The sequence below is a fragment of the Branchiostoma lanceolatum genome, chromosome 7 (genome assembly GCF_035083965.1).
Source record: "Branchiostoma lanceolatum isolate klBraLanc5 chromosome 7, klBraLanc5.hap2, whole genome shotgun sequence".
Classification (NCBI taxonomy): Eukaryota; Metazoa; Chordata; class Leptocardii; order Amphioxiformes; family Branchiostomatidae; genus Branchiostoma; species Branchiostoma lanceolatum.
This window is the reverse complement of record NC_089728.1, coordinates 10386877-10409690: the sequence shown is the minus strand read 5'-3', so window position 1 is coordinate 10409690 and position 22814 is coordinate 10386877. Positions and strand designations below refer to the sequence as shown.

The window sequence follows — 22814 nt, the reverse complement described above, 5'->3', positions numbered from 1 at the left end:
TGGAGTATTGAGCAATATTCGTAATATTTTCATTGGAATGTGTGTAGAAACACCGAAATATTTGTTTGTGTTCAATGACATTTAGGATTAAATGTCTCAATACATCATCTAGAATTTGAGGATCTTTGCACTAGAAATTACGAAATAACTTTTACCAGAGCCTGATCTGGACACCTGTTAACTTTGGTCATATCTCTGTAACATCGACAAAATGTAGCTATGAAAAGGATGATACATTGTAAATATGAATGTTCACTGCCTGGTGTATTTATAAGCTGTTTAAGCCTTGTTAATGAAAGCTGTATATTCAGTGCGTGACTCTCACATACATGGAACACGGCCAAAACTTTGGCGAAGTTTATTTTCACGCACGGCATCCTGGGTAAAAAAATGGCGGCTCCGGACAGAAAGGGAGGTACGTGTCGTTTGGTTCCATATTCTGTCGTGTTCTTGGTCTGTAATTGCTCCATTTTGCATGGTACTATAATCTAACAGTAGTTTAGATTGTAGAGGTCTCGACACAGTGTTCACAAGACGATTAACAGCTAAATTACTCTTTTAATGATCTGATCAACCAGACATTATGTAACCCTGTCGCGACGTCGAACAACCTGAGAGGGGGAGGGGGGCAGGAAAGTTAGTCATGATTCCATATGACATACTTTAAGGATGATTTTACAACTCTGAGGTACTTATATGGTACCTAGCACCATATAAGCGCAAGAAGATAAAGTCGAGAAGTTGGGTAAACTAGTTTAAAGCTCATCACAACTTGTAAAGCGTAAATTTGCTAGTGCTACATTGAAATTTTAACCTGTTGACCTAACCTTTGTGTATCTACAAATGTAAGTCCAAGCATTGTTTGAATCTATCTAGTATCGTATGATATTTCCCTGTCCCCATATCTCCATGTTATACAGTTTAGGCTACACCAAGTAATTTTTATGGATGACGTCCTTTGGAGACCCTAAATCTAATACGAGAGCGCAAAAAAACAAAACAAGAAGGGCCAAAAAAACAAGATGCCTAGATTTGAAATATAATAGTCGACGACACATGTTAGGACACAAATTGAATGAGAGAACACGGTGTAACAACTAAGAATTCTTTTATTCATCATGAAAACAGCAATAATTTGAATAAATCAGTTGAAGTTGAACAGCAGTTGTTGTCCTTTCCATATCCCATTGATTTTGCAGGCCTGTAGAAACATATATCAAAAAGGAACTCTTTGGTCATAGTGTAAGGAAGCGGAATTTCTTGTTTTTTTTCTGGGAACAGACCAAAATCAATGCGCGCGCGGACGTCATCCATAAAAATTACTTGGTGTAGCCTTATCATCAGTTATCAGGTGATTAAAGTACCTCATCATTTTATGTGGACATAATGTCAAAGGTCAAGCCGCAAATGTTGAAGGCTCTTTATTTTGTATACAAATATGGAGAAGGTGATAAAACACAAAGTTGACCAGTTTTTGGAGAGAACTATGTTATTTTCAACTCTCTGAAATGCTACTTTCTGTATTTTGTAAGGCAAATGTTTTGGGAGTTTGTTAATAGTTTATTTAGGGGGCGTCGCCCCAGACTTGAAACAAAAATAACAAAACAAAATCTTAAGGTCAATACACTATAGTTATGGTGTATTGGAATAGATGTTTGTGAAAATATTCATTATGAAGATGTTATGTCAGCATTCACAAGTAGTTTTTGCAAATGTTTATTATACTTAAATTCATCAGTGCGACGCAGGAAAAAAGACCCCCCTCATGATGGGAGTGGTGACTTTGTCCAGCCGCCACCCCAGGAAGCCGTTACCAAGGAAACCAGGTTCAGGAGGTTGTTTGGCTTCGACCTTGAGGAGCTGCAGTCATGGTCAGGGTTTGTCCAGCTGCTCAATCGACCTGCAGACCCAGCAAATCTGGGGGTGCTCCGTCTTCTCTTTGGTAAGATGCACTAAGATTCTTGATTTCCTCACACAATTTCCTAATACCTGTAGAAATGATAGTATACTATATACAGTGTGATGTACTTTTTAAAATGACTTTTACTGATGTACACACACAAAAACACACCATGACACACAAAACTTAATTTCTCCTTTCGCCTCCAATCAAATTAATTTTGTTCAATTGGTAAAGCAAAAACATGCTTGAAAGACTTGAAAGAATTCTGAGCTACATTTATTGTATTTGTATCTTGCTCTTTTTTTCATGGTTACAATTTAGATACTACTTTTTTTTTCAGATCATAGACTTGAATGTTAATGAAGCATCATAGTTATCAGTGTGTTACCTCTTTCTCCATTCCGTTGCTCAGGGTTCCTGATGGTGCTGGACATCATGCAGGAACGTGGAATGTCCAGCTTGGACATGCGGTTTTTGAACCCAGATACATGCTTCTTCCCTCTCTTCAACTTCCTCCAACCACCCTACATCGACTGGCTCTACATTATTTATCTGGTCATGTTGATAGGTACTCATCTTATTTTCATAGCACATGATGAATAGCTGTAGTATTTGCAGATGAGAGTTGATATTCCACTAGTGTATTATTTATGTTCCTGCGTTATACTTTGGTTTTGTTTTCATAAGTGACAGAGATACCATGCTGAGGTTTTATTTCTGTTTGTACAAAAGGTACCTCACCGGAGTTTTATCTCTACAGGTGCAATAGGTATCATGCTGGGGTTCTGTTTCCGACTGAGCTGCCTCTGTTTCCTGGGGCCGTACTGGTTCATCTTCTTCTTGGACAAGACGGCATGGAACAACCACTCCTACTTGTATGGACTGACTTCATTCCTCCTGCTGTTGTCAGATGCAAACAGATACTGGTAAATATTTTCGTAAAAAGGACTTTTGATTTTTTTAAAGAGCTAATAACAGGATATTTCTAGATTGTTTTTAAAGAATGAAAAGTAACAGTCACATGAACCACATGATACAGTTACCAGTTCATAGAAGCTGCATTAAGCTACTCTGTCCAAGTATTTTTGCTGACAGTTTCCTGCAGACCAATCACATGTCTGAAGTCGATTCAGGTTATTCATCACTTGAGAAAGGGGACTTGGCGATGCCATTTGTAATCTAGAGCTCACCAGTCCATCATACATGTCCTTTTTCAGGTCAGTTGATGGTTTATTGAACAAAAAGCTGCGGAACTCCCACGTGCCTCTATGGAACTACACATTACTCCGCTTCCAGGTACCTATCAACGTTCCATAACAGCCATGTCATTAATGAAATAGCTGTTGTATATAGAAAAAAAACTTTCTTATGAGGGAAGTTATGATTCTCATTTTAGGCGAATGATTTTGTGTGGATAAAGGCAATTCTACAAGGCTTTGACATGACAGGTACATAACAGCAATGGCCTTGCCAATCATATTTCTTTGGTACATATTTTAATAGTTTCATTCAATTTGCTTCTTTTTTTGTCCAGATTTTCATTGTTTATTTCCTTGCTGGACTGAAGAAGCTGGATGAAGACTGGGTGACAGGACACTCCATGACCAGGATCTCCAAACACTGGGTCTTCTCACCATTCACGTATACTAAGTCTCTTTTACATCATGCCATTTTTAGTGCAAATGGTTAGAGAATAGTATATTTGGGATGTACATACATTGTAGTTGAGTTCTCTTCTGTATCTGTATTCTGTATAGCTGGTATAACCACCCTTTGGTGTACCACATCAGCTTCGCAGGCACATAGCACAGCAGCAGCTGGCTATATTACACCGAACAGAGCCTGTCACACCTAGCTTTTGCACATCTGACTGCAACTGTTCTTTATATCTATTCAGTGAGGATGCTCCTACAGTATTTGATGACAACGAGTTCCCTTCTATAATGTACTATGGTTCTCGGAAAATACAAGTTTTTGAACATATCAATCCTTGGTTGATAACTCTGGTACTTAAAGGCTTGACTATTTCTTGTCTTTTTCTGATCTGGTATTAGATACTCATCAGTCGGCACGTCCACAAGTTTATTAGTCATTTTGTACATGAGTGCCTCTTTGATGTTACCAGTAGATAATGTTTATGGTGGTATCTACAAAAAGAAAAAAGAAAAAAATGATATCTTTGTATCTCTGGATGTAGGATGTTTTTCTCAGAGGAGTTTGTGAGCCAGTGGATAGTTCACATGGGAGGACTGATCATCGACCTGTCCATGGGGTATCTCCTGTTCTTTGACTTCACCAGACCAATAGCCTTCTTCTTTGGGGGATCCTTCCATGCCATGAACTCACAGCTCTTCCACATAGGTCAGTTCACTGGCCTAGACATTTATTTAGCTTTTCTGTTTTGAATATATTTGCAATAACCATTATTATATAATATCATTATCTGTACAAAAGTATGAGCTAATTGAAAGGGAGAGAAATCACACATGTATATATAAGTCTAGATGCAGTTTCATCAGATAAGTTTCAAATAGTGGAGTGAAAATAGGATTCAATGAAGTCGTTTATGCTTTATGGAAAGCTTTTTAAGGAAAGCTTTTATCTGAATGTATGCATGTATCTACAATCATAAATAGCCGTCACATTGGAAAATGTTGTGGTTGTTACAGCTGAAAGCTATCTAGATCAAGTTGACCTTAGATTATGAGTCTGTAGAGATGTTTAACTCTCTCACACTCACTATGAGGTCTATAGTCTGTTGTTCCCCATCTCTTGAGGGTTAGACGTACTTGCATATTGATGTCTTGGCTTCATGGCAGACCACTAGGGACCTCTGTCCATTCCTTTCAGAGTTCAGTATAACTTTGTAAAGCTAGAGCTGTGATTAACCAGAAGTGCTTGTGCCCTCTTCTCAGGCATGTTCTCCTACACCATGTTGGCCACCCTGCCCTTGTTCTCCTCCCAGGACTGGCCTAAAAGACTGGTACACAAGTGTCCTGACAGGATGAAGATTATCCTGCCACTGGAGACACCTGCACAGGACAGCAGGAGGTGTCTGTACACTAAGGATGTTAAGGAGGTGAACATATTTCATGGGAAAAGTTGTATAATAGGGTGCTATATACGATTGTATCCCTTACCCTGAACACAAAGGCTGGCAAGATGGAAACAAGATGAGAAACAAAACTGCCTACAGTCCTGTCTTTTCACAAAATCATCATTTGGTGAGAGAAAGTTGTACAAAGCACACATTTAAGTAATTAGAAGTGCTAACTTTATCTCGGTAAACATCTCTATGGTAGGTCTCATCACTACAAATATAATCATCACTGACACTATAATGTCCTTTGTCTTACATATGTTATACAAATGTTATACAAGATTTTCTATGGGTTTTGTTTTCCTACAGGATTGGTGATGGTGAATAGGATTGTATAATGGAAAAAGAACAAAATTTCTTTCTTAAAGATTTATACATTTTCTTGACTTAACTCCTTCTGAAGGAGGAACCACAGGCAAAGACAGGTAAACAGAAGAAGCCACAGATGAGACTGATCCACCACCTGTCTGCAGTCTTTGTACTGCTGTACATGTCAGAACAGCTGTTTCTGCCTTACTCACACTTCATCACACAGGTAGGGACAGTTTACATAATCTACCTAATGAACAATGCTAAATCCAAGAGAAATGCAACATTGTTTACCTGTAGTTGTGTGTAGTTGCTATACATGTGGAAAGAGGTTCAGTTGTTTTACAATCTACATGTACATATAGTTTTTATGGCATCAGGCAACTGGCAGTCATATGACTGAAGTCGTTTCACTCTGCAGGGTTACAACTCGTGGACACAGGGGCTGTATGGGTACTCCTGGGACATGATGGTCCACACCTGGTCAGTCCAACACATAAAGGTCAAGTACGTGGATGCAGCCACAGGAGAGTATGGCTTCCTTAGGCCTGGGGTATGTACTTCGTCTTGTCTTGAATAAATCATTGGTACCACAAGAGTACTGTAAATGCATGAATATTTGCGGTGGTTTTATGTTTGTGCTTGTCGCTCTGAAGTCTTTGCCGCAAACTTAAAACCACTGGGAAACTTTTTCCCCACCCATAACTGTAGCGTTACTATAATCAAGCGCGAACTTAAAACCACCGCAAACACTCCATTATTCCCTACTGTGAAATAAAACCACGCAAACTTAAATGTATTTACAATATTTCAGAATTTAACTTTTAAAGCCATTTCTTGTTGCTTCAGCTGTTTTATATCTACACACTTTACATATCACTAATTATACTGGCTTTGACATTAAATATTTTGATAGAGATTTGCAACATTTATGCTCCAAAGAAAATGGTCCAAAAACACAGGATTGAATCTTGTTGTTCTCTGCACCAGGTGTTTACTGAGTCGAACCGTTGGAGCAGCCATCCCGACATGCTGAAGCAGTATGCCAGCTGTCTGAAGCAGAGACTGCAGGAACACAACATCGCACAGCCACAGTTCTACTTCGACATCTGGAAGTCCATGAACAACAGGTTCCAGCAGAGGTCAGTCGTCAACCTGCGTTCCTCCCAGGGACTGTGATCATGAAATAGAGGTGTCATTTTCATAGGAAATTGAATCCAATATTGAAAAATTCAATGCTAATTTTCTTTGACTCTGTCTGCTCCCCCCTTCAGGATGGTGGACCCTCGAGTGGACATTGTCACAGCTGACTGGTCTCCGTTCAAACCCTCCTCCTGGATGATGCCACTATTGGTCGACCTCACACCGTGGAGGGAAAAGTTTAAGGAGATTGAAGAAACAATGGCAAATGAGACTGATGTGGTATTTGTGGCAGACTTTCCTGGTATGTACAATGTATATGTTTAATCGTTATCAGGTATCCTAATAGTAAATGTTTTGGTTAGTACTGTTGTGTTCTTAAATAGTGTTATGTACCATTCCTATAAAGTAGCACTAGACGTTTTTGTCAAGGTCATCAGTTCATGTATTGCATTTATCAATGTATGTAAATGATGATAGGGGACTAGGTTAATGTCCTAGAATGATTTAGCAGCCCAAATAGATAGTAGTGTAGGTTCTGTAGATTACTGCCTACTTATGTCTTAAGATATGGCTATAAGTTATAGTCTTGTAAGAACAGCCTCAGTGTAGATGCATTCATTATGACAAAGAGAAATGGTTGGCCAACTTTGATCCCAGACTGACTCTTCCTTTGTCTGAACGTACTGCAGGTCTTGAGTTGGAAAACTACATCAATCCCGACTTTGATAACGTCTCCCTGACGGTTCTGTACGGAGAGGTCAGGGTGGAGTTCAGGGGCAAGGAGAACAACGAAAGTCTGAAGAATGTCACCTTGAAGAAAGACGACAAACTGGAGGTCAGATGATGAAGGACTTTTAACTTTTTCTTCACAATCAACATACATTGTATTACTGTATGGCGTTGGTGTGGCGCAACGGTTAGAGCATTGGACGCAGGTCCTGGGTTCAATACTCACCATGCCCAGATGTTGTGCCCTTTGGGAAAGTCACTTTACATGATATTCCTACCATGACGGTGGAGTGACGCCCACAGAGCCTCTTCGGCTAATCTGTCTAATAAGTGTACCAAAAAACACACTATGGATTTAGTTGCCGATGTAGCACATTTGCCACTAATCCAATGTTTTTTTATGTGTGTGTATATCTGAGAGGTGCTCTGTAGTATGATTCTATATGCAAACCAAATATCTTCTTGTCTTAGATTCCTTCTGGAGAGTTCCACAATGTCCTGACCACATCAGAATCTCCATCCTGCTACTTCTACATCTCCACCAACCAATCAGAGGTGGAATTCAACAAGAACCTGACCGAATACCTGGAGAGACAAAACACATCTGCCTCCAGTACAGATGGGAACTCAGGAACAGGTACAATGTACTACACATCGTAACCAGATAACAAAAACAAATTATATGTTTAACTGTGTATTGTCTGTAGAGTCTGACATACACTTGTTTATGCTCAAAGTGACAAATGAGTTCTGTTTTGTAATCAGTATGTTTCTGCAAGGACATTACCTCATCCTAATGTGAGACTCGCGGATGTCTTGAACCAAATTGATCCCACCAGAGGCATCTTGTTTTTCCCCGTTGTACAGTCAATGAGAGCTCAGACGACCCCCTGATACAGAAATACCAAAAAGTTGCAGAGAGGAAAAAGAGGAGGGAACGCTGGAAGACTCTGTCCCCACTGGACTACTTCAAGGTGTGGGGATTTAAGAAGTACTTCACCTTCAGACGCAGGTGAGACAATGCTGCAACAATATGGTTGTGTAACGTTTCAGATGAAGGAATTACAGAACTGGACTGGTGAGAACAGCATATTGTTCATGTAAATTATCTTGCTTCACCAGTAAGTTGGGGCTTTATTTCAGTGGTGTTGCTATTACACACCAAAAAATATGGTACTGGCATTACCAGACTAGGAGGGATGTGTACATCCAAATACATTAAGACTTGGTAAAAATATGGTTTTGTCCGCAACTTGAGGAATTCTGATTGTGCATCACATCTGTAGGCATGGTATGTCTCCATAAAAGACAGTAGCTGAAGTTTGTTTAGAGGCAAAGCAAAGCAGCATTATTGAATGGAAATTGTATTCATTTGTGTTATTTATGACCTTTTGTACAGTCTACTGATGAGTGGGTTGGCTGTGCGCAATCTGGTGTTTGGAACTCCAGACATGGACCAGCTGGCAAAGGACATAGACTGGGCCTCGGGACAGTTCCATCCGGAAAAGTACTTGGACGAACTTGCAGGAGTCCCAATGATGGACCATCCTTGATATCCTGTATACTTAAAGATGAATAGGCCAAGGCTAAAATGAGATGCTTGCATTTCATGACACCCATTCAAAACATTGTTTGATATAGTTCCTGGAGCTGGTCCACATTTTCATCTATTCTAAGAAGAGTCATATTTAACTGATTTAGTCATAGCGTCAATGATTATTTGGTACAAGGTGGTATTTAAGCTTATCCATTTGAACATGGAACATTACACCTACATCAAGTCAGAAAGACATTGTCCTACACGTAGAATACATGTATTCAAATTTATAAGGTTAGACTAGCTAGACTTCAAAGAAATTCATTTGTTAGTTAGGTGTTGCATTGTAAAGCATATCAGTCCTGGCTGCTAAGATGGGATGTTGCTTAGTACAGAATAAAGAAAGACTGGGTGAGCTTTCTCCAAATGCCCCCTGCTAAGGGGCAGTGTTACTTCCCGCTGGGCATGCAGGGAGCATCTATGGACCAAACTGTTATTACTGGTGCCTTATAAGAATGAAGGTTAAGATTTATCACAAGTTGACTTGATATTATTATTGTTTTTTATTATCATATTAAAGTTTGATGTTTTTTTGGACACGCTGTTGGAAAAAAAAGCTGCTTATAACCTCGATTCTATTCCCTTTAAAGAAATTAGTTTTTAGTCGATACCAAAAAAAGGAACTTGTATTAAGGTAAGCAAATGGAAGGACTGTATACTGAATCCAGATTGTCAGTGACATGTCACTGTATTTAGTATGTATGCATGTTTGTACTTACAAAGACAAAGGTACGTGGAAGGTTGAGAGAGGCCAAAGCAGAAAAATGAAAATTCTATTCTTTGCACAAATTTTTATAAATTTCTAATTTTAATATAAGTAGAAGTAATTACTAAAGATGTTACATATAAACCTTGATTGTTTGTTGACAGTTGTTATTAATTACAAACATGTAGTGGGGGACTTGGTGCACATAGTCTAACTGCTCATCAATTGTGGATTCATATATACATATATTTGGCTGCACAGCAATGAGAGTCTTTTGTGCCTTGTTGGGAACAGTTAAAATGATCACTACAGACGGGATCTTTTGCTCAAATCAGTATTTGTTTGTTTGAACCTTTGTTTATTCATGATAAGTATATCTCATCAGTTCAGCCATGACGGAAGTGTTCCACCAGTTGAGTTCTCTGTCATGAGCACAGATTGTATTGAGCATCTTATACTTTAATCTCGACACTATTATTACAATAGCAAAAGACAAGACACATTGTTATGAAGGCATTGGATGTTATGTGCAGACTTTGAGATCAATTTAAAGGTCATAATACCATATGCTGTCCATAGTTGTGAAACAACTTTGGCTTGTGTTTGAATGCACAAATTGTACAAGATACTTGGGGAATGTGCTGCTATCACATTCCCAATTGTGTTGATGTTTTCATGAGATTTAAGATTAATTGCTGCAATATTGGCGATTGTATGCTATTGGTGTTTCTTTTATACTGGCTGATGGTTATGCTGGACCAGGTATTGTTGAGAAACTTGTTCACTGTACAGTAGGCATGCAAGGGGACGAAACAGCAGTATAACAATTAGAGTTGCATATGTGATGTTTATTTGTTGTACAATGCACAATGTGTGTATGAATGTATGTATGTATGCCATTTCCGAAATAATTTCTCCTAAAATTGCTTCACACAGAAATAGTACATGCATTGTTCAAAAGAATATTTACACAATCAATTATTCAACATGTTACCAAATGACAGCAAAGTCATCTGCAATAATTGTGAATGCACTACTGCAAGACCTGCCATGTAACCTTCTTGGACATGTTGTGTTGAATAAATATACATGTATGCCGTCACTACGATTCTCCTCAACTAGAGATCCCCTTTACCATTTTGTTCCAAGTTTTATATCGTGAACATACATCACCCATTTTTACCAAAATAAATGTGAAGAGGAATTTACATAAATCATTTAGATACAAAGGTTTGCAACATGAAAGTGTAAATTGATGAAACATGTATTCTAAGGCCACACCAATTTCATTCGATGGTTCTCAGATTTTTTTAAAAATTCAGATTTTTTTCCTTTTTTTGACAGGGCAAAAAAAAATTGCAATAGGGCTGGGGTAAAGATAGTAATCTCCATAGTAAGCGAGTAAAAAGGTCCTAAATGGGGGTGGTGTATATTTTTGATATGTGATTCCGACAATCAACAAATTAAATTTGGTGTGGGACAAAGTACTGTAAATGCAGAAATGTTTGGCATGGTTTTATATTCACAGTTTTTGCAGTAGGCTCTTCGTCACGAACTTAAAACCACCACAAAAACTTTTTGCCGGTGTTTCTTTGGCACTATTATTGTTTCAAACACGAAGTTAAAACCACCGGGAACACTCCATGAACACTCCATGAAATTAAAACCATGCAAACTTAAATGCATTTACAGTTGTCAGGGTCCATCAGACAAGATAGGGGCTGTCCAGGACAGCATTCCCAACATAAACTCCTCCATCTCCTCCTGATGAACCGTTGGTCCTCAGGTAGTGTCCACCCTGCTTGTTGTGAAATACTTGGTCCCCTTCACTAAAGAACAAACAAAAACCAGGCATGTAACCTCCATTAACAATTTAATCTGACGGGTTACATAAATCCGTCACTTTGAAAAACAGTGGGTTCGAGATATCTCTAGTGTAGCACCAGCAGCACAACAAAGTTTAGATATACAGGGGTGTATTATACTGGATTGGAGATCTGTTTGGATATTTTCAGGGTGGCAGAATTATGTACCATGGTGGAATTATGTCTGACTCAGTCTTCACGTATGCTGTATGCTCAAAAATTCCAAGCAGTCAAGAAGTGTTAAACTGCTGAGATTTAAATAAAAGGATAAAAGAAATATGAAAGTGTGCAAAAGAGTACACCTACGCCATGAAGACTCCATAGATGCCCAGCTCACATGAAGAATCCTGAAGCTGCGGCCAATCTCCAGGTCTTATGAAGTAGTTTTGTACCACGGCAGGGCAGATCAGGTCCATGACGATGTAGGCTGTTCTCTCTTCAAAGTCCTTCAGTTCATTCAGGACGGTCCTGATGTCCTCTCCATAAATGTTGTTACCTAGTTAGCAACAGGAACAAGTGTTTACTCTTGATATACAGAGTCAAAGAACACCATAATTTCATTCTAAAAACCAGTGCCCAACGTAGAAATTGCGACTAATTTCTTGGTGATGACTGGACTTACCGCCCCCTTCTCTTTGTGGCTTCATGACGTAATCTTCAGGACTTCTCATGACCATCTGTACTGTCCGATCTCCTTCCAAACCCTGAAGAACAAAGAAAGATTCACAGCTTTGTTGTTCTGAATCATGAGTAAGATGTATCTTGTCTTTAAAACACTGGCAAAAGCATCTAGTTCCAATATTTGAAATCACAGTATCACCGGTAACACAAGTTTCATCAAACGGTCTGTTTTGCCTACCATTTCCAGTGTGTGTTGTCCAGCAAAGGTAGCCCTAACTCTGCTCACTGCCTTTGGGTCTTCCAGGAACCTTTCCAGTACACCAGGCTGGGCTAACTCCTGTTGGACCTTCTTAGTCCCAGCGAGATGGTAGGAAATACATGGGCACTTGATGGCCCTGGACCTCTCAATCTTCAGGCGGGCACTCCATTCCTATGTAACACAATAATGCAAATTTACTCAGTCCCACATGTGGATGATGGGTCTTTCCCACAACCTAATATAACTTAAATACAAATGTAGGAAATGTACCTCACCTTTTCAGTTGGATAGTTGGCAGGTGAATATCCGGCTCTAAAGTAGACCACAGCAACTTCGGATCCATGTCTGAAAACAGTAAAAAATTATGAGTGCTTAGTAATACATTGTCTCAAACTATATGCAATGTATGACATTTGTGATACTTTCAATACAGTTTCATGCTGCTGCAATAGCAATGTATTCATTGATGAAATTTCTTCTAGAGCATTGTTAAATCTATCAGGAGCATTAGCCATAACACTTACATGAAAAGTGTCTTGTCCGATTTCAGCTCAGCATCCTCTGCAATCTGTCTCAAACTGTATCTCTTCACTACTAAGCCAGGTTGTCTTGGGACATGTCAACAGTATATTAGAAAATGTACAAAATCTGTTTGGTAGATAAATGGATGAAACACACTTGTAACATTCTACCTATTAGTTTAAAAAGTGCAGATGATGATGATGAAAAAGTGCAATTTCTTCTTTTCATAGGTTGCAGCGGTGTTATACTGATGAACCTGTTGATGTTAACATTTTTACTCACCTTTCCATTACTGTAAACTCCAACAGTCTCTGCCCAAATACATTTCTACATCTCTCCTCCTCTACTACATGTACAAACACTATGATGGCCCTGGTGGAAAAATAAGTTTTGCTAATTCAAAAGAGAAATCAAAAGTACCTCTAAAAATATATGAAGCATATGCATCAAAATGATAGTATCAATGTACATCACTGTTAGCCCCATCACTTTACCTTAATGTCTGAAACAAAATTCTTTAATGCAGTTGTCAATACAAAAGTTAATGTTTGTACTAACGAGAGGAGTGGGGATATAAGTTAGAGTGACTACCGGTATTTGATTGTTTAAGTCAGATGAAAGACTTGACACATCATGCATATCTTACCTCAGCATCATTTCACAGGAAAGCGTTGACATTCTACCATATCTCCCTACACACTTGCTACATATAGTATTATAGCGTAAGGACTTACTTCTGTGATCCATACTGCTCCCATGCTGCCACAAACCCATCCAGCTGGGAGTCCATAGCTCTGTTCTCTGGAATCTGGGGATAAGCAAGACTTATAAGGATGTGCTCGAATCTAAACATATAGTCTTACAACATTGGAGCTAATATTCTCAGGATAGACTGATATCTGTTTGTTTGCAAAAGTCATGATACATGTACTAAATATACTTACATGCTTGTAGGCATCAGCCACACCCAGAAGATTCAGCACATGTCTACATTGAACAATAAGATGAAAAAAAAAGCTATATAAAGGAACGTATTGTATACACCTAGGGCTGGCTCATGCCTAATGATTTGGATGAAGATATTCATATCTGGGGTAGAAAAATCAAACAATCTGCAATTTTGCAGAATGAAAATTTGTTAATTTCCGTCTTTTCCGTGAGCCGTGGCTGTGATTGTCACAGGTTGTGCAACCTAATTGCATCAGAATACTTATTCCCCCCAAGGATAGTCCTTTTTCCTCCTTATCAGAACTGAAATCATTAAAAAAGTTATTTGATTGATGGAGCAAATATGTTTTGCTGTTGCCATTTCAAAAGTAGATTTGCTTTTCATTGAATTATTTTTCACAAACATTCTTTTTTTCCTGTTTCAAAGTTTGCTTGTAAAAATTAAAGATAGAGTGAGAGAATAAAGAGCTACATCAATGTTGCAAAGTTATATATGATGTAAATATAGACATTATTAGGTTGAGAAGGTTGTAATATGGAGGCTTGTGTATTTGCAGAAAATATTTTCAAATTGCAGAACAAAATTTTGACATTCTACAATATTGCATAACACTGGAAAAAAGTATTTCTACCACTGCATCAAAACATGTGATGCCCATACTTGTGCACACGGGCTATCTTTTCCCCAAAGCCGGCTCCAGCAGCAGCAATAGTGTTGATCTCTGTCTGCTTGAGCTGGAGCTGTCTGCAGGCAGTTACTCCATTTGTTCCCACGCCATCATTATTGGTGGTGGTGTCCAACAGGTAGTCTGATCTGTGGAGCCCTAGGCAGATGGGCTGTATACACACAAAAATTGTTCATCTTTAATATGCCATGTCAAACTCCATTTTTAATGCAGAGTGCCACAGAAAAGATAGGCATTGGGAAATTCCCAACATTTGTGATTCTCTCATTTTCATTATCATGGTAGGTCAACGTCTCACCATGCATGACCCACATGACTCTTTCCATTTCTAAACTTTCAGCCACCCTGGAATGTGTTAAGTGATTGTGTTATGTGAAGGAAAGCTAGTAAAAGGCCATATGCACGTAGATTCAGTGTATATTACATTTACCACCGAAACAGGTGACAGGGCTCGAAATTCATCTTTGGGAATAGGTGCACTGGTGCACCCAACTCAAAAAATTGGGTGCACAGAAAGAATTTTGGGTGCACCAGATAAAATAAAGTTGAATGTTCTTCAGAACATAATTACAAAGTTTAACGCTGCTGCCTTTCTTAAGATCTTCAATCTGTAATTCTATAGCTAACTTTAAAATTTCAAACAAATAATACATTAAATAAAGTACAGCAAAAAGTTATCATGCTGTTTTAATACTTACATTTCAAGAATATTCTGTATACTAGTGTACAATGATACCTTAACCCTATAGGCTACAAAAATATATAGGTGCACCAGTGCACCCACAGTCAAAAATTAGGTGCACAGCTCCAATTTTGGGTGCACTGGGTGCACATGCACCCACTATTTCGAGCCCTGCGGTGACCTTTCCAGAAAACAGAAAATTTTGTAGTCTTTGGAAAGAATATGGCCCCTAAGCTTAAACCTTTTCTTTGTCTACTAGGCAGAATCTAATATAAGGTTTACTAATTGACAAAGTGTAGCATTATATTATGCGATGAATTTTAACTCAAACGTGTAGGTGAAAAAATGACCCACCTGAGTCACACCTTCCTCCTGCACCTGTTCATATATGTGGAACAGACTAGCTGTAAAGTTGTCCACCTTCACAACACTGCATTGGAACAACAGAATTATAGCATCAACATCTGCTTCATCAGAATCCTTGGTAACACATTCCTGTTACAGTTACAACAAATTAGGCTAATGTCACTGCAATAGATGCTAGATACAAATGTATACTGTAAATCTGGAAACTTTCTCTGAGGTTTTGTACTTGTGGTGATCTCTCCACTGCAAAATCATGACACAGTGAATATGACTACTGTACTACAGAATTGTTTCAACTCCAAAATTAATCTAAAACACTGCAAAATCTCCTTTCCCTCCTACTGCAAAATAACACCACTGCAAAATTATATGAATTTACGCAGTCATCCAGTGTCACATAAAGGACAGCTCTTTTACATGCAAAATTGGCATCAAAACTGGAAAGACGAGTTTGTTCTGTTATAATGAGTCTGACCTGCTGAGGCATCGGCTCAGGAACGCCCTGTCATGGCTCACCCTGTGAACCAGTAGGTTGAAGTCCTTCTGCACTGCTCTAGCTTGGTCAAATAGGGCCCTGGAATACAATTGCGGGTTGTGTTATAAATGAACATCTAACAACAATTTATGATTAGGGGAGCATGGTATTAAATGTTTTTAAAAAAATCACACAAGTCTACATCCATGAGCAATAGGACGGATGGAATGCTATACATACATACATGTAAGACAAAGAACAACAACAAAAATTACTGTCCTAATGTTGCTAAACATTGAAATGTGATGCTTAAAGGTTCCTCATCAGAGTCAGAAGATACTTAGTCTTCCTATCTTACAAAGTGGTACATACCTCGGAACTGGTGATGGTAGAAGTGCAAATGGAGCAAAGCTGACAAGGTCAGAGGTGTCGTTCTGACCACCTGTCAGATAAGTGAGCCCATTTAGAACTGCATAGTCCTTTGCTGACTGAGTCAGGCTATCCAAGGTAGATAGGTCCAACGGTAGAGGCACAACAGGCTCCATCCAAAACAGCTCTGACTGAAGCATGTGAAGGCCCACAGACAATAATTATGACTGGATAAACTTAAGTTAGTGGGACAGCCAAGGTCACCTGGTTTGATAACTATACACAGGTCAGGTCTCAAAATACTGGGTGCATGTGCACCTGTGTGCACCCAAAATTAGCTGCAAACGTGCAAACAACATCATTTCTAAATTACACCATCAGGAGTCTTTTCAGGTCACCATCCTTCCCGAGGGCACGTTGGTCCAATAAATCGGTCCCCCGAAAGTGCGAAATGGAACGAAATGGAACGAAATGGAACATATGTAACATTATGAAATGAAATACCAGTAGATAGCGAAATATAAGGAACGTTGCAACATTCACAGTAGACCGGAACAGGAAGCAAATATAACGTGTTTTATTTCTTGAATCTATTTGATAATATCAAATACAATGTTTTTGCCGCGTTTGTGTGGCTCGATTCTTCCCTGAAAAAGGGAGCGCCGTGTGCAAAGCGCTCGGCCGCTCCTCCTTGATTTTACTGCAAATGAACTACTGCAAATAGCAGGGAAAACCAGCAAACGGAAGTGAGTATCGAAGTAAGGACTAGATTATACAGAAGTTGGTGGTAACATTGCATCTCGTAATTCACCAAGAGGGCATGAGGCAAATGTAATTTCATTATTTAAACAGCGTGTTTGCGTGTTGTGTGACCTGTGAAATACATGTCCTGCTCGTTCACACCCTCCCTTTGTTTTGTCGTGAACAAGGAACGGCAGAAATCCCCAGAGGTAGTTCTCAGCCCACGTCCGTGGTTGAATGGAGTATGAAATTTTACATTGTTGACGCAGCGCAGAGCTGCATTTGCATATCATTAGAGGAGGGGTCCATTCTCCGACAGCCGACCAGCATATGCGAACAATTGGTTGAAAAAAATCGTTGTTGCGGAGATATGCATATGCTACGTACTAGTTATGGACTAAACCGTATGTAAATAAAACTTGGAAGTCGGAGTTTGATTCAACCTGTCGGTAGCACGCCCACGTACACAGTTCCGATGCGCTGGCAACATTGGCGGTTCATTTGCATGCGGGGCTCCATTTTCAACACGCAAACACGCTGTATAAATAATAAGATTACGCTTGCCTCATGCCCTCTTGTTGAATTACGAGATGCAATGTTACCACCAACTTCTGTATAATCTAGTCCTTACTTCGATACTCAGTTCCGTTTGCTTGTTTTCCCTGCTATTTTCAGCAGTTCATTTGCAGATCGTTGGTAAACACAAAGGAAGAGCGGTGGATAACTTTTCACCCATTTTCAGGGAAGAATCTAGCCACACAAACGCGGCAAAATCGTTGTATTTACTATTATCAAACAGATTCAAGAAATAAAACACGTTATATTATGTATTTGCTTCCTGTTCCCGTCTACTGTGAATGTTACAACGTTCCTTATATTTCGCTATCTACTGGTATTTCATTTCATAATGTTACATATGTTCCATTTCGTTCCATTTCGTTCCATTTTGTACTTTCGGGGGACCCCGATAAATGATAGGGTTCTCCTGCACACGTTTAAAGCTAAAACTCACGATCCTGTCGCTGCATTGGTATGTAACTTGGCATATCGTCTGCTAGCTATAGGTTGCATGTGGTGATGCACATTGTCTATTTTACACCGTAACAGTGACTAAACGATCACAGCAAGTGGCACAAAATATCACCCTATATCTGCTTACGAAAACACCCGAGATCGGACCGAAATTAAACATGTGCTGAATGGGAGGACTGTTCCACATGCGAGTCAATATTGGGGTGTAATTATGATACTACATTGACGATAAAAGCAGTTACGGTATAAAAAGACATTGTGCATCATCACAATCAACCTAGCAAACGATATGCCAAGTTACAACCCTAAGTTACACACCAATGCGACAACGGGATCGTGAGTTCCAGCTGCGAATGTGCAAACAAAAACATTCCCTCCATCAGGTCATCCCTCCTTCACGGAGTACTGTAATTACAAATTTCAACATCATACTTATCCACTTACCAACAGACACAGCACACACAATGCGCAACAGCATCCTTTGTACACCTACAGTGTATGTCTCTTGCCCCATAGAGCTTTAGGAACGTGAATGGACAGGATGTGACTACATATAGTAGCTAAAGAAATTCTGTCTGTAATAGAGTGCCAGGAACTGGAGACAGTCCTATTGGAATTTCCTGCTGGCTAACATTTCAAACACTCCTATGAACTAAAAATAACTCCATGACCCACTTTCTATCCTTTGCAGTTTCTGATAGGAAGGAGTTTCAGGGGCATGAACATGATGGGGAGGTTTGTTACAGTTTAGGATGGTTAGGAGGCATCAGATCATGCCCATCTGAAGTATGGTACTCAGCATACAGACAGCATGACCTTCATCAGATGAGCTAGGCAGTACAATCCTTGTCTACTGTATGATAGACTACAAATCTGTACAAGCATCTAAATAAATTCAGGCTCAGAATACATTTACATGTACAGTCAAAAGTGAAATATGGTCACATTTTCATTAAAGCCATCTGGCCTAATGGCTCCGTGTAAAAAAAAAGTACAAATATATTGGAGCAAGGAATCATTGTGTTAGAAACACATACCTGAGAGGGAGTTATGGAGACGTGTCTGCCCTAGTGTGCAGAATGCCAGAATGAGCCGACAGGGCAGACAAGTGATGGGATGTAATGTACATATGTATTCACTGTCATTTATCATGCAAATGTTTGCTGTACAGTACTTGTCTTATGAAAAAGAGTGAAAATTCAGTTTTCACGCTTATTCTGGTGGTGAAATAGAAATATAATACTGAACTTCTGAAGACAGAGTCACTTTTAATTGTCTGTCAGTTATGAAGAACCCAACCCATTTGTACATAGACTCAATAACATTTAGTCACATTTCGGACTAAGGAGGTCATGGTCCCCATCCCTATGACCAGTCACCTCCTTGATCAGTCAGTTCTATCGCGCTCTACTGACCTAATAATAATAAGACGGGCCAAGGCATCCAATGTATTATAAGAGCTATCACATAAGTCGGTCATACACATTTCAAAACGTCTCAAATTTCCAGGGAAGTTAGACTGGAAATATATCATTGAGTCTAAGTAATGTTGATGTTGTAGACAATGTAGTTTAAAGAACCATTCCTGAAATTCAAAACAATTTTTTTGTGTACAGTTGCTAACACTTATTAATACCTTTGAACAGAAACTATTATCTTCCCTTCTTCTGAAAAATTGTTATTTGTCCATTTTATTGATAGGTCTTTTGGCAGTTCTTGTCAAATTGGCTTATAACAAAATTTAGGAATCATTTTACAAGACTTTCACCTGCCTTTGGTGTTAAGAACAGGATAATTTTTGTCCTTCCTGAAAAGGTTACTATAGTCTTTATATAAAAAGATTTTACCAGCAGACACATATTCCATACTTTCTCCCATCAATCAATGTGACAACCTAATCACGTACGCTACTTATATCCTCGAGAATCAATTATAAGCAGGGTGCGAAATACTTTTTTGAGCCAGGTTGCCCATGTTGCAACCAAGGGCAAATGCTAGGTTGCACATCCAAATTTCAGGTTGCTCCAGCAACATTCACCGATTTCTTCAAATCAAGCTCGTATGTAGCGTATAATACTACTAACATTTCAAAATATATATTAGATAGTATTGTGTTCCCATTGACCTAACAACATCTTGTTTAGCTGAGGGCAGTGTGTTTTCGTCTTTTTCAGCTCAAATTCCACGATCTATGAAGGGTTTTGGATGGTTTAAAACGAAAAAGTGTTGATTTCTTTATTTCAATTGAAGATTTACAGAATTTTATGAGAGTGACACTGTGTTTTTGTGAGCTTCCAGGGCTCCGATTGAAATCTTTGGTTCAAAATATAAGGTTGCACACTGCGCTACCTGGGTTTCGAATTAACTTGCACCAACCGAAATCTTGTTGCACTGTGCAACGTGCAACCAGGTATTTCGCACCCTGATTATAAGTGATTATCATTTGCCTCATGGCTCAGCTAGCCTGTGTTTACACAATCTCTCACTGGCTGGGGTTAATGACTCCTCCCCAAGGAGGCGGTATCCGTCAGGCGGCTGATAGGAGCGCAATCTACATGACTAGTGTAGTCAGGCTAATGGCTCAGCTAGCCGTGGCCAGGGGCATTGATTGATTGTTATGCGTAATTTGGTACGTCAGGCTCTCTTTTTACCTGACCATACTGCAATGATCACCAAAAGGAACAAAATGGCACGAAAAGACATTTTTAATGACTTGGTTCAATCAAGAATCTCTTTTACTTCTTACCAGTCCAAGAAGCTTTTATCAAAAGCTCCTTGACCAGTACCACCCATATACTAGAAGTTGCACACACAATATATGTAAATGACCTGAGGCTATCCTGAGAGTTTATTTTGATCAAGCTCAGCTTTTATCAACTGAATGAAGTACTTAATATACATGTATAAACTTATGTATAGCTTCTTCACCGAGCTGAGGTCTGTCAATCCCTCTGTTCTGTGATGTCTGGGAGGTTTTTTTCTCCTTGTCTGTAAACGTTGGAAAGTTAGGGTAGAATTTACTGGTTTAAGGTGCTAATTTTTCATATTCGATACATGACAACAGGTTAAAAGTTCTGAATTTTATAGTACACTGTACATAAAGGTATTCAATTTAAAGTGTTAAAATTTATCCCCTGATGAATGAAATCAATATCAATGAACATACAGTAGCACTTTTGTTGTGAAGTGAAGAACTATTCTTCACGAGGGTATCTTGTACATGAAAGGAACCTGCTAATACAACTATAGATTTAAAGTTATATCAAGGTTTAATATCAAGGTGAGACTCCTTCTGCCTATAACCTCCTGGCTTTTATCTATTTTGTAAGGTGACATTGTCCAAATCTTTCAGAACTACAGTACAAATCTTCACGAGCTGCAAGTGACCAAAACTTTACAACACCACTGCATATCTAGCTAAAAATTGTAACTCATACTAATTGTAATCAGCCTACAAAATAGCAATTTGTTTATATATTATATTCTTACCTTGATTTCCTTTTCTGCAAATTGCACATGGATATCTAAATATATAGTCTACTCTACCATACCATCACATGGGCCTTCATCTTTCTCAACAACGATGGACTGCCACACTCCTCCAAAGTGTTCTGCTGGGTCACAGAACAGTGGCAGGACCTTATTCTGGTCTCTCAGGCCATTTGCAGACTGAGGCAACTGTTCTAGTGGTTCTTGCAGTCTTATTTTTAGGGTCCTGCTTGTTTTAGAAGGTAATGTTTGATGCCCAAGTCCGAGTAAATGAGCAGACAGGTTCGTCATACGCGTGCTGGTATCATCCATGATGCCGTCTTCCAGCAATGAAATCACTTCTTCATCGTCTTCCTCACTAACATCATGCTCCATGCTGTATGCACAGGACAGGAAACATGAAAAGGTAAAAAGAATCCATAGAACTGACTTGCTACATGGCCTAATGGTATATTTTGTAATCATAAATCATAACTTGCACTACTGATGCTGTCCTTGGTATTGATTGGTCCTACTGTTGCTATCCTTGGTGCTGATTGGTCACTACTGATGCTGTCCTTGGTGCTAATTGGTCACTATAATATAAATGCATCATATTTCAGAGATGCAAATAAACTTTCTTCATATATCATCACCACTCAGTACAAAATACTTACCAAATATCCTCTTCCTGACAAGTCATTTTTGCATCGTCCCTCATCTCCCTGTCATCAAGCCTGGGTTCACAGTCATCACTAACAGCCGGATTTACATCTGAAACTCCTGACCGGTCCTGGTCATGTGAGGTCAGTGACCCAGAGAAACGTTTCTCCTTGTGTTTGCCTGCCTTTTTTAGTTTCTTCACCTTCAGCTTTAATTGCTGTAGATTCTGCTTATGCTGCCTGAATTGCTCACACTGGCTGTACCTGCAGAGGTGCGTATATAACGTTAAAATATATATGAAGTCGCGGAGTTTCATACACTTGCACACAGATCTATTAAAGTTGAAGTTGCACCAAGGAGGTTAGAATATTTTAACCTCCTTGGTTGTACGTTTTATTCTTTGACGAAAAGAAGAACGGTTCTACAACTAACGCACGTTATTACACAAGCGTAATTACAACAACAGCCATAAGATTATGTATCAACTTACAGTTCATCGAACTTCTGGTCCAAGTAAGGGTCCATTTTGTGAAGTTTTCACACATTTCTTAGTCGTCGTTACACAAAAACAAGATCGAATCGACCGCCATTTTCTTCCTTCTCAAATGATAAATGATTTAGGTGGTCAAA

At 39.1% G+C, this 22814-nt stretch overlaps 3 protein-coding genes across 6 annotated transcripts; 1 reads left to right on the top strand and 2 right to left on the bottom strand.

Moving 5' to 3' along the window:
• The first annotated feature begins 316 nt into the window (after positions 1 to 316).
• On the top strand, positions 317 to 10589 carry LOC136439160 (vitamin K-dependent gamma-carboxylase-like). Its single transcript, XM_066434397.1, has 16 exons — positions 317 to 415; positions 1739 to 1942; positions 2316 to 2471; positions 2664 to 2829; positions 3121 to 3199; positions 3438 to 3544; positions 4101 to 4264; positions 4819 to 4982; positions 5407 to 5538; positions 5734 to 5865; positions 6303 to 6454; positions 6587 to 6756; positions 7145 to 7290; positions 7656 to 7821; positions 8052 to 8196; positions 8584 to 10589. The coding sequence occupies exons 1-16, from the start codon at positions 391 to 393 to the stop codon at positions 8735 to 8737; spliced, it is 2262 nt and encodes a 753-aa protein (XP_066290494.1). The 5' UTR covers positions 317 to 390; the 3' UTR covers positions 8738 to 10589.
• On the bottom strand, positions 10315 to 19200 carry LOC136439161 (glutathione synthetase-like). 4 transcript variants are annotated; one of them, XM_066434400.1, is made up of 15 exons: positions 19091 to 19161; positions 18498 to 18571; positions 16284 to 16471; positions 15912 to 16010; positions 15425 to 15500; positions 14364 to 14539; positions 13699 to 13741; positions 13489 to 13562; positions 13037 to 13126; positions 12757 to 12840; positions 12508 to 12577; positions 12212 to 12403; positions 11975 to 12056; positions 11659 to 11848; positions 10315 to 11316 (listed from the first exon to the last, which is right to left on the bottom strand). In XM_066434400.1, exons 3-15 carry the CDS (start codon positions 16454 to 16456, stop codon positions 11193 to 11195), a joined length of 1473 nt encoding a protein of 490 aa, XP_066290497.1. In that variant the 5' UTR covers positions 16457 to 16471; positions 18498 to 18571; positions 19091 to 19161; the 3' UTR covers positions 10315 to 11192. The 4 variants fall into 4 exon arrangements, with proteins under 4 accessions (XP_066290497.1, XP_066290496.1, XP_066290498.1 ...); XM_066434399.1 differs by lacking the exon at positions 18498 to 18571 and having other exon boundaries at positions 19091 to 19200; XM_066434401.1 differs by lacking the exons at positions 12757 to 12840; positions 18498 to 18571 and having other exon boundaries at positions 19091 to 19200.
• A 2103-nt stretch (positions 19201 to 21303) lies between these two features.
• LOC136439159 (uncharacterized) lies at positions 21304 to 22806 on the bottom strand. Its single transcript, XM_066434396.1, has 3 exons — positions 22675 to 22806; positions 22199 to 22447; positions 21304 to 21918 (listed from the first exon to the last, which is right to left on the bottom strand). The coding sequence occupies exons 1-3, from the start codon at positions 22707 to 22709 to the stop codon at positions 21591 to 21593; spliced, it is 612 nt and encodes a 203-aa protein (XP_066290493.1). The 5' UTR covers positions 22710 to 22806; the 3' UTR covers positions 21304 to 21590.
• Between the last annotated feature and the right edge of the window lie 8 nt (positions 22807 to 22814).

Excerpts from the sequence above, each read along its gene's own strand:
- LOC136439159 (XM_066434396.1), bottom strand. The coding sequence starts at position 22,709 with ATGGACCCTTACTTGGACCAGAAGTTCGATGAACT. Across the intron at positions 22,448-22,674 it reads GACCAGAAGTTCGATGAACT|GTACAGCCAGTGTGAGCAAT; the intron begins GTAAGTTGATAC and ends GCACCTCTGCAG. Across the intron at positions 21,919-22,198 it reads TGTCAGGAAGAGGATATTTG|CATGGAGCATGATGTTAGTG; the intron begins GTAAGTATTTTG and ends CTGTGCATACAG.
- LOC136439161 (XM_066434399.1), bottom strand. The coding sequence starts at position 16,456 with ATGGAGCCTGTTGTGCCTCTACCGTTGGACCTATCTACCTTGGATAGC. Across the intron at positions 16,011-16,283 it reads CTACCATCACCAGTTCCGAG|GGCCCTATTTGACCAAGCTA; the intron begins GTATGTACCACT and ends ATTGTATTCCAG. Across the intron at positions 12,404-12,507 it reads CCAACTATCCAACTGAAAAG|GAATGGAGTGCCCGCCTGAA; the intron begins GTGAGGTACATT and ends TGTGTTACATAG.
- LOC136439160 (XM_066434397.1), top strand. The coding sequence starts at position 391 with ATGGCGGCTCCGGACAGAAAGGGAG. Across the intron at positions 2,472-2,663 it reads TTATCTGGTCATGTTGATAG|GTGCAATAGGTATCATGCTG; the intron begins GTACTCATCTTA and ends TTATCTCTACAG. Across the intron at positions 8,197-8,583 it reads TACTTCACCTTCAGACGCAG|TCTACTGATGAGTGGGTTGG; the intron begins GTGAGACAATGC and ends CCTTTTGTACAG.